This window comes from Pseudorasbora parva, chromosome 24, assembly GCF_024679245.1.
Source record: "Pseudorasbora parva isolate DD20220531a chromosome 24, ASM2467924v1, whole genome shotgun sequence".
In the NCBI taxonomy this organism is placed as follows: Eukaryota; Metazoa; Chordata; class Actinopteri; order Cypriniformes; family Gobionidae; genus Pseudorasbora; species Pseudorasbora parva.
In genome coordinates this window covers 2,659,178-2,670,053 of record NC_090195.1, presented here as the reverse complement: position 1 = coordinate 2,670,053, position 10,876 = coordinate 2,659,178, and the positions used below count along the sequence as shown (strand labels likewise).

Sequence of the window (10,876 nt, the reverse complement as noted above, 5' to 3'; positions counted from 1 at the left end):
ACTGAGGTCATCAATTTTGTGAAGAAACAGGTGTGAATCAGGTGGCCCCTATTTAAGGATGAAGCCAACACTTGTTGAACATGCATTTGAAAGCTGAGGAAAATGGGTCGTTCAAGACATTGTTCAGAAGAACAGCGTACTTTGATTAAAAAGTTGATTAGAGAGGGGAAAACCTATAAAGAGGTGCAAAAAATGATAGGCTGTTCAGCTAAACTGATCTCCAATGCCTTAAAATGGAGAGCAAAACCAGAGAGACGTGGAAGAAAACGGAAGACAACCATCAAAATGGATAGAAGAATAACCAGAATGGCAAAGGCTCAGCCAATGATCACCTCCAGGATGATCAAAGACAGTCTGGAGTTACCTGTAAGTACTGTGACAGTAAGAAGACGTCTGTGTGAAGCTAATCTATTTTCAAGAATCCCCCGCAAAGTCCCTCTGTTAAAAAAAAGGCATGTGCAGAAATTAAATTAAGTGTAAATCTTCTACAGATATTTTTTATTCTTTGTTTTCCTTTCTGACATACTCCAGTTATTGTTCAAATACACTACACGTGCTTCTTGTGTGCATTTTAAGCACTTTTTGTGTGAAATGATATTTATTTTGTCCATTAAAAGTGTGCTTTCACTTTAATTGAGCGTCAGCAGCGAAGCAAAAATAGGCTCGTCGCTGAAAGCCCTGCTTGATGCTCACGCGCTGCTCCTGATCCTGCTCCCAAAGTGAATGCACTCATTGATTAACATGGGCGCCAGAAAAAATATGCGCCACTCATGTTTGCAGTGTGAAACGGCTGTATTGCGCAAGGAAAGGAAGCTAGGGAGATTAAATGGGGGACAAACTAGGTAAGAAATGAGGAAAGAAAGGTAGGACAAATTAACCAACAAGTAAATGGACTGCATTTTTATGGACTGCATTTATATAGCGCTTTTATCCAAAGCGCTTTACATTTTTGCCTCACATTCACCCATTCATACACCGACGGCGATGTCAGCCATGTAAGGCGCCATCCAGCTCGTCGGGAGCAGCTGGGGTTAGGTGTCTTGCTCATGGATACTTCGACACTTGGTCAAGTGGAACCGGGGATTGAACCACCAACCTTCTGGTTTGTAGACAATCTACATGAACCACTGAGCCACTGCCGCCCACAAGTAAATCTCGACTGCAACGTCAAACAACCCCGCCGGGGATACGGGAACCGATGTTTATCGGTCTTCCTCTTGTCGGCCTGGTTGAGCCAGAGATGCCGTTTCTGGACCACAAGAGTGGACATCACTTGGCCAATGGAACGGGCGGTGACTTTCAGAGGAGCTCTGGGCCAGGACTACCCTCGTGCATGTCCATGAGTGCCTGGGGTACCTGAAGTACCGCCATGGCATGCAAGGCGAACGCAGCCTGGCCACAAAACCTGTAAGCCTTTGCAGTCAGACTGGAATAGAATTTAAAGGCCTTGGATGAGAGATGCGGGTATCATCGCGACGGATTGTCCCCCCCCCCCCTCGTTTGCCCGCCATCAAGGGTAGTGTGGAGGGAGGAGCCACCAGGTCTGTTTCGGGCACTAAAAGTTCTCTTCCACGACTTAGTGAGCTCCTCATACACCTCCGGGAAGAAAGGCACCGGGGCGGGATGCTCAGCCCAGAAAAACCAATCGTCCAATCTATAATGGTTCGGGATGTGGTGGAGGGTTCCACTCAAGCCCGACCTTTTTGGCCGCCCGTGAAAGCATGGCCGTCAACTCACGGTCCGACTCGACCGTTGCCACTCTCCCAGAGGGAGGCAGTACACCCGTATCATCATCCTCTGAGGACTGGAACTCCCCTTCTGATGCAGCGATCTACATCTGCTTGCCCACCGGAGCCCCAAAGGTAACCACTGGATGCCTAAGGGAGGGGCCAGCGGGTCCCTCCGAAAGCTCTACCGGCTGTGGCGCCTGTGAGGGATTAGGGGCCCGCGGAGTTATGGTCGGCGGGAGTGCCCTAAACGTAATCCTTAGGTTACTCCAGCCATCCTTTGAAGTAGGTCTATTCAGCTGGGCAAGAATAGCACTAGATCAAGGTATGGGTAGGGGGACTCCGCCCTTCCAAAGGTAGGCAAATGTCGACCTAAGCGCCGAGATAGATTTGAGGTTTCCACAGTTGATGACATCTCAACAATGTGGACTAGAGAAGCTAAAAGACTGAAATCCAGTAGAGTACTGATTTCTGAACACTGTTTTCATGGGATAGCCTCTCCAGTGTTAGATATTTTGATTCCTTTATAATGCCTGTAAATTGTTCATTTTTATATGTACTTTTACCTTTTGTTTTTTATTATTAGTATTGTATAAAGTAATTAACTTGTAATTAAAAAAAAACTTAACGCTATATATATCAAGCAACTCTCCTTCCAAAAAGTCTCTGATTTCTAGTCTTGAGCAGCTCAAACCACGGAGAAGTCTTCTACGGCATACAGTGTATGAATGATTATTTAAAAATAAAATAAAATAAAGACAACTCAAATCCTGCTTGTTTGGTGCTGGTTTTGGTGAAGAAGCATAGACATGATTTTCACAAGCAAAACTTAATTTTTTTACCACAATTTTAAGTCTCTTTAAAAAAAATACTTGAGATTTTTTATAAGATCTTGTAAATGAATCTCATTGCCCTGTGTTTTCCTTCTCCTGCTCTCTTCTTGATGTTTTCCAGTATTTCGGCCTCAGGCTCATTTATTTCCTTCAGCTTCTCAATCAGAACATCAATGTGCAGAAGTGTGATCAGAGAATCAGGGTTTAGTGCAATCAACTGCAGAGTTTCCACACAGTCAAAAGCTTCCATCACCAGCTTTATTTTCTCTTTCTCTAATTCTTGCAGTTCTTCTTCCAGCTTCTTGACCAAAGACACACCATCCTTAACCTTGCCGTCATATTTCTTCTTTAACTTTTCATTTATCCTCTTCTCCTTCTTTGTCTTTGTTTCATATATTTTTGCTCCTTTGACATGTTTGCTGTAGTGGCATCTTTTAGTGCACACTGTACATTTATTATTTTTCATCACTTCACACCATGAGAGATCTCTGACCCACCAGCATCCTGGATAATGACAGTTCTCCTCACAGACGGTGCAGCACGTCGCCTCATAGGCTATAGCAGGATTAATATCAACCTTCACTTTATATTGCACTTCGACTTCCTCCTCAAATAAATTATTTTCTTCTGCATCTTTCTTGTTCTCCAGAGTTTGTTTCAGCTCATTTTGCTTTAGTTCAGTCATTTGAGCATGTGATTGTAGATTGGAGACATTTGCTTCCAACTGCTTCCGTTTCTGCAAAACCTCTTGAGTCAACTCCAGGGATTTTGGTTTCATGTTTTTAACAAACTTAAAAAATCCTATCATGCCAGCATGGCTAAGATTCCATGATCTTTTCTGCATTCTTTCATTTTCTTCATCAGCAGGTTCTGACTGGCAGTTGTCAAACAGGAAGTACACTGGCTGATTCCTGTCATCCACTGCACACTTGATCTCAGCCTCTTTAACAGCCGTCAGGGCATTTTTAGGAGGAGCTCCAGATGAGTGTGTGAAGAGCAAGACAATGTTTTTAGCAATATCTCTCCCAAATAAAGACTGAGCAGTGTCAAATATGTATATTTGTCCGTCAGAGAGTCGGTTTTGGGTTGCTTTAATCACCAGACACACTGCATCTACTTCATGAATGCCTTCTGCAGATTCACTTAAACTAAGCAAACTCTCAGCGATCTCTTTATCTTTCTGAATATCACGTGTGTTTCCAAATCCTGGTGTGTCGATGATTGTTAGATCGATTGGACTCTGTTGTAGATAAAACCCATAAACAGTGATGATGGAGGTCTGACTGTGAGATGATGTTTGGTCAATCTGCTCATCTGTGATCTCAAACCAAACCTTGTCTTCTCTCTGAACATCTAACATGTAGTTGATCATCGCATTGACCAGGGTTGTTTTTCCTGTTCCTGTTTCTCCCAGCATCAGAATGGTTTTATGGGTTTTGGTTTGATCTCTCTGCCCAAAGGTCATTTTACGATATGGTTTAGATTTCTTGGTATTGTCTGTCTTTTTTTGCAGACGGTATCGAGCAGGGTTTCCATCTTCAGTTAAGGTGCTTTTCTTGATGAGATCATTATTGTTCTGTAAGTAAAGCAATACACAGAAACAAAACAGAATTAAAATAAAGATAGACATGTGCAAATGATGTATGATATAGGCTATGTTTGGTAGGGGGATCTTAATTCTCAATCCTAAAATAAATATACATATTAAAGGGGTCATATTATGCTTTTTAATGTTTTCCTTTAGTGTGTAAAGTATCTGTTTGTGCATGTATACAATATGCAAAGCTACAAGTTCATAGGCTCCCAAAAAGCCATTTATTCTATCTAACAGAGAACACGGATCCAGACCATCTTAAAATACCTCTATCTAAATTCAGATCTTCATGTACACATCACAATGTGAAAAATGTGCATCTGGCAAAGACAGAAGACGAATTCAGTTCAGTGAATTGAAGTGTTGTCATGTCACTCTAGAGACGGTGTGTGATTATTATTATCCACCTGATCACTTTATTTACTGTTCATTTAAACACTACGTTCAGATTCAACTATCAGAATTAATTAATTCAGATTGAAGCAAAAAGTTACCATGTAAACGTAGCTACTGTGGTGTGTTAACATTCATCCACCAATCAGATTTAAGCATTCAACAAGGGCAAATAACAGTTACTTTGATAATCAATGTGTAGATTATTATTTTTTATCAAAGGTGCACTATGCAACTTTCCGTCCACTGGAGGGCGCCTATTCAAAACAAATGCGTAGTTTGATGATGCTAAGTTTGAGCGTAGCATCTTGGGACATGTGGTCTTCACCATTGATATCCATAATAAAGGCTAGATGTCTTACGGCGGAGTCACCATCGTCATCACCAGCGGTGACAGGCAAGTGACAGCCCATCTTGTGACAGGCAAGCTATCTGTCGGGCTCTGTGGAACCTGATGTAAGATGAGTGATCTGTACAAACATAAATACTCTTATCTCGCTGAAATCTTGACGGATTTACAAATGGTTTGGTTTCTTACAAACGTTATTAACATGGCTACAAATCCGGGTGCTTTAATACGTTGAAATTGCAGCTTTTTATTTACGACTTAATCGTGCAGCTTGTGTGTCACGGCTAACTTACGTGCACGTTATCAAGGCTGAGACCACAATCGAGCTGTTCAATTATATAGGTTTATTGACACCAATAATGCTTTTATGACAACCAATCTTTTGTCTAGTTAAAATAAACTTAGTTTGCATGTTTTTCTTTTGTTTTAATTTTTTTTAAATACAAATTATTTATATATATATATATATATATATAAAAAAAAAAATATATATATATATATATATATATATATATATATATATATATATATCGTATTTCCTAAAATAAAAGCCTGTAGTCAAATAAACACCGGGCCTCTGATAGTGGCCCGGGGGCGTGGTCAGCACGAACAAATATAGGCCGGTCTCAAATAAAGGCCGGGGGAAAATGAGTGGATAATCTTCTAAATGCTGTTAATTTAATGCGTAGCCATCCTGATGCCGCGCGCCCCGATGCGAGTCATGCCAGTCCGACACACACTAATCCCGGTCTCTTCTATAGTTAACCTAAACACTTTACAGGGATTGCTTTGTAAATGAAATTGAGAATATAACTACTTAACCACTTAACTACATGTGACTTCACCTCACTTCAGTATTAACAAACTCACATACTGATATTACACTGCACTTTATTCTTGTGTTCATGTAACTTCTCATTATAATGCTGTTTGCACATTACACTCCTGCACTTCTGTTATCCACAGATTTATTTTTATAGTCTCCAGTTTACTTTATCTCACTTATTTTATTCCACATCTCTTATTTCTTTTACTTGATTTATTCATAATTCTACATATGTATATATATATAGCACCTTATCCTATTCCTATTTTATCCTATCCCTATTTTATAATTTATTGTGCTTTTTTTGTTAATTGTTATTTGCTGTCCATGGAGCGGACCTGTTTACATTTCACTGCCGGTTGTATTCTGTATAACTGTGTATGTGACAAATAAAACTCTTGAACTTGAACTTGAACTTGAACTTGAACTTGAACTTGAATATAACGGATGCATGTGCCATTTTAAATAGGCTACTGTAGTCTATGAGAGATGTGACGTCTGTGAAAATACCATTTCAGGCAGGCTACAAATATCGATCTTCACAATGCGTGCGCCTCAATCTGCTCCGTCAGTAGTCAGGGCACTGATCAGGGATAAGCCCATTGACTTACCGGTGTGTCCTGATCAGTGCCCTGACTACTGAACTAGGGAGCTGATTAAGACGCACCTAATATTAGCCTCTCGTCTCTTTTACCGTGCGTCGACGCCGACGAGAGCATAAAAAAATTGCTCTTGCCGCCCTCCCAACGGCGCTGTAGAAAGCATTGTGGACGCGCTGCCGCTCTGACGCAGATCGAATGATTTTTCTTTTTTTAAACTGTATTTGAAGAGGCCGCAAATCAAACAAGCTTGTTGATGGATATCAACCACAAATAAGGTATAAATTAACTTCATGAAATCGTTTAAATGTGAAAGAAAGAATGAATTGCATACCCGCTGAACAACGAGCGTTCTAGCGCCTGTAAAATAGTGTTGTGCGACTTCTTAACAAATTACACATCACTATGAATGATCTTGTCATAAATGATAGGGAAACCCGCACAGCAATGATCAACTTCTCTTATATTTTGCATGGGAACTAATGTGGTCGGAACCAAAGTTTACAGGCCTGCATTCTCTGGATTTCTCTCAAGCAGAGCACTTCTACATTCTGACTGGTTGCCGCCGAACCGCGTCATAGCTCATTACCATAAAGTTGAGCTGATTTCAACTCTCCTCGACGCCCAAATCGTCCAAGACGCGCCGAGCCACTCTCGCCGGAGCCCAGCTCCCATTGAAAATGAATGACTTCCGGCCGCCTTGCCACTCTCCCGCCGGCAGTTTAAACGCACAGTTATGTCTTAAGGGTGTCTTATGTCTTAATCATCTCACTAGTCCACTACTCAGGGCAGTGATTAGGACATAAGTCAACGGGCTGACTCCCTGATCAGTGCCCTGACTACTGAACTAGTGAGATGATTGAGTCGCGCCCATCAAGACCATCACCAGGGAAGTGGAAAAAAGCGAAATTGTTTTATTTGGGAGTTTAAAGATTGGGAATAAAGGCACCCACAAAAACAAAATATGGACCTAAATTACGAGTACTGTTAATAGTGTGGAGGTTGAGAAGCGCACCACAGCAGTTTAAATAGGATGAGAAATTATCAATGCAATATTTTACAGAACATGTTTTGAGACAATTAGCATTTAATTTCGTATCATGGCACATAGGCTATTGGGGTGTACGATAGTGATGACGATGTGATGTGGAGTACTATTTATTCACATTAATAATTACATGACAATTTGTAAGATTCTTGATGATTTTTATTATTAATGACGCTTATTGTTATTTAGAAGAAGAATGTCCTCATTATTTATTTTATTATTATTTAAAAGAAGAAGAATGTAATTTTTATTATTTTGCCAATCTGATTTATTCAGTCCCAGTCCGTGCACCGCTGCCAGGCCTAACCCTGAACCGTCAGGTAAAGCGCACAGGCTCGCGACTGGAGGAATACAGGCCTACAAATCAAATGCTTGGTATCACTCAAATTGCACAAAAATAAACACTGAAGTTTATAATTATGTTGTTGTTGTTGTTGTTGTTGTTGTTGTTTTTTACAGTGGGTCATAATATAGCATATCTTGTCAGTGCATTTTGTGGTGTTAGGAATTGTTTTTCTGCGCATTTTCGCACTTACTCAAACGTGCGTACACCACCTCATTTGAGCGTGTGTGTGTGTGTGTACACCACCTCCTGAGCTGGCGTAGGATTTGAGCGTGTGTGTGTGTGTGTGTACACTACATCCACCTCTGGAGCTGGGGTTGGATTTGAGCGTGCCGCACACCAACGTCCATAGTGATAAATCTCAAAGTCACTATGGGTTTGGGTGTACGCTGGAAATTTGGTGTACGCACTTTTGATAAATGAGGGCCATTGTGTACGAAGACAGACGGAAAATTAAAAGTTTTGATTTTCTAGCGCGATATGGCTAGGAACTATTCTCTCATTCCTGCGTAATAATCCAGGAACTTTGCTGCTGTACCGTGGGTGCAGCGGTGCAATGATATTAAAATAGGCTAACTCCCGTCAACATAACCAACCTGACAACCTCCTACACAGGGACCGTGCTGGGGACTATTTTCAGGCACTGTGTAATATTATTGTGCCGCTGCACCAACGGTACGGCAGCAGAGTTCCCGGATTATTATGCAGGAATGAGAGAATAGTTCCTAGCCATATCAGCCTAGAAAATCACAACTTTTTATTTTCCAACGGTCTTGGTACACAATGTAACAAACATGTAAATAGGAAAATGTTGCCGTTGTCACTTGTTGAGCATTAGGCTAGATGAAGCCGTTTACCTCCAGTCTTTGTACTAAGCTAGGCTAATGGTGGGTGCGTCAGACAGAGTTATGGCATGCGCAGAGATGAGAATGGTATGTGTTCTTATCTTCTCTAACTTACCTAAATGGGGGATACAGTGAATACACTGAAGTCCCAAAAAGTCGACATGTTTCTTTAAAGTATTTGAATTAAATTTGTGAAAAATGTCTAAAAAAAATCCATCTTCACCTTCATGTGTTGAACTGCTTTCTCAAACTCTTCTTTCATTTTTTCTTTGTGTTCAAGTTTCTCTTTTAAGGGCTTCAGTTCCTCCTAAAATTTAAATTGAAAATCTATAAGACACCAGACATTTCTGCAATGGACTACTTGCACTGAACTTCGTGACACACTTCCCGTTTTTGATATAGCTAATACATCTCACTTATTTCCGGTTGTCTGTAGTCGTTGAGTTGAATAAATGGGACTAAAATGAGCATAATCCAACCCAAGCCGATCTGAGAAAGCATCGCATACAGTCCGTCTAAACTAGTGGTTGCGATGCTTTAAGTGTGTAAGATCTGATGATATGAGCCTTTATTTATTTATATTTCACGAGTTCACACTTAAATCAAATTAAATAGAGTAAAGGTTATATGTTTTTGGCATGCTGTCTGACACATAAAATGGGAGGGCTCTGGGCTCGGAATTTTGTCCCAAACCCAAAGTACCCGACCCCGTGATAGAGATAGTCTAATGAGATAGAGATAGGGGAATGCAAAAAAAGGTAAATCTGGTAAGGTAAGTCTGCTGTATATATTACCTCTTATCGTTGATTAAATTGATTAGCTTGATGTGCACCACTCATGTTTAATTAGGTTTAATTATCTGAGTGTGCTCCTCACAAAGTTTGTTAATAAAACATCACTAAATATTGTAATCACTATTCTGTTGTTTTTGTTGTTGTTGTTGTTGTTTTGGGGGGGGGACCATTTATTGATTCAACTAGGCTATTTTAGAAACTGGAATAAGTGCACCAGCCCACACAAGCAATCCTTTTTATCAGCCAAATTAATTTAAAAATGTAAACTCAACAGGTATGAAATATGATCACTAAATATGAGAGAGAGAGAAATGAGAAGACAAGCACAAGTTTGTTTTGTTTTTTTGGTGTTTTTGGGGGGGAGGGGTACACAACAATACTTCTAAAGCATTTGTTAATCTTAATGCTGGTAATTTTAACATTTACTAATGCATTATTAAAAGTTGAATCTGTTAATATTATTATAATGGACCTGAGCTGACATGAAATAACAATGAACAGTTGTATTTTTATTAACAAAGAATAATAACCACAACTGCAAATTATAAATAATTAAATAAACTGTACTTAATACAATAACAAACATTATTAGTCAATAACAAACATTAATATCAATGCTGACAAAAAAAAAACACTGCTGGAAAGAAAATATTGTTATATGGAACATTTCAGCAGGCTCAAGATAATTCATGTTAACTCATGATTTATTATTTTAATAAATTGGCAGCCATAAACCATTGTAGCCTAATAGAGATAAGCTGCGTTCTCGTGTAGGTGCGCTGCTATCGGAATTTTGATAATTCCCACTTCTTTAGTCGTGATTTCGAGCTCATCATTCGATTTTTGAAATGGGAGGGCGCATGGAATTTTTACCTAGGAAACTCGTATTTACGATAACTCGTGAACAACTACGAGATCACGTGAAGGTTGTGCAAATAGTCCTTGCTCATGTTTGTAATATACACAGTATGAACAAAATGCTATTTGGACAATATAAAAAGCTTTAATCCTCAGAAATAAATAATTTACCTTATATGATGGACCGATTTCACTGATGGGTCTGAAGGTGTGATTGGTGTGTTTCTGTGAATCTCTGCACACTAAACACACAGGCTCTTTGTCCTCCAGACAGAAGAGTTTAAGTTTCTCGTTGTGTAAACTGCAGATCTCCTCCTCAGACCCTGATGAACGTCTCTCGTCATCTCTCTCCTTGAACGACTTTTCTAACGCAAGATTAGGAGGAATGAACTCTTTTGAGGATCTTCTCCGGCAGACAGGACACTCCTGAGTTCCCTTGGTTTTCCAGAACTGTTTAAGACACTCTTTACAGAAACTGTGACTACACGACAGAAGAACAGGAGACTTTAAGATTTCACGGCACACGGGACAAGACAGATCTTCTGCATATGAATCCATTGTCACTGTTTGTGCAAAAGGTAGCACAACTGAACTTTACTTTCACTTTCTGAAAGTATTGCCTGCAACGGTTTAAAAAACAAACAACAACAAGAATCACAAATATCTG

At 40.0% G+C, this 10,876-nt stretch overlaps 1 protein-coding gene across 1 annotated transcript; it reads right to left on the bottom strand.

Moving 5' to 3' along the window:
- Positions 1 to 2,609: 2,609 nt before the first annotated feature.
- LOC137064278 (uncharacterized) lies at positions 2,610 to 10,767 on the bottom strand. Its single transcript, XM_067435654.1, has 3 exons — positions 10,381 to 10,767; positions 8,781 to 8,864; positions 2,610 to 4,136 (listed from the first exon to the last, which is right to left on the bottom strand). Exons 1-3 carry the CDS (start codon positions 10,765 to 10,767, stop codon positions 2,610 to 2,612), a joined length of 1,998 nt encoding a protein of 665 aa, XP_067291755.1.
- Between the last annotated feature and the right edge of the window lie 109 nt (positions 10,768 to 10,876).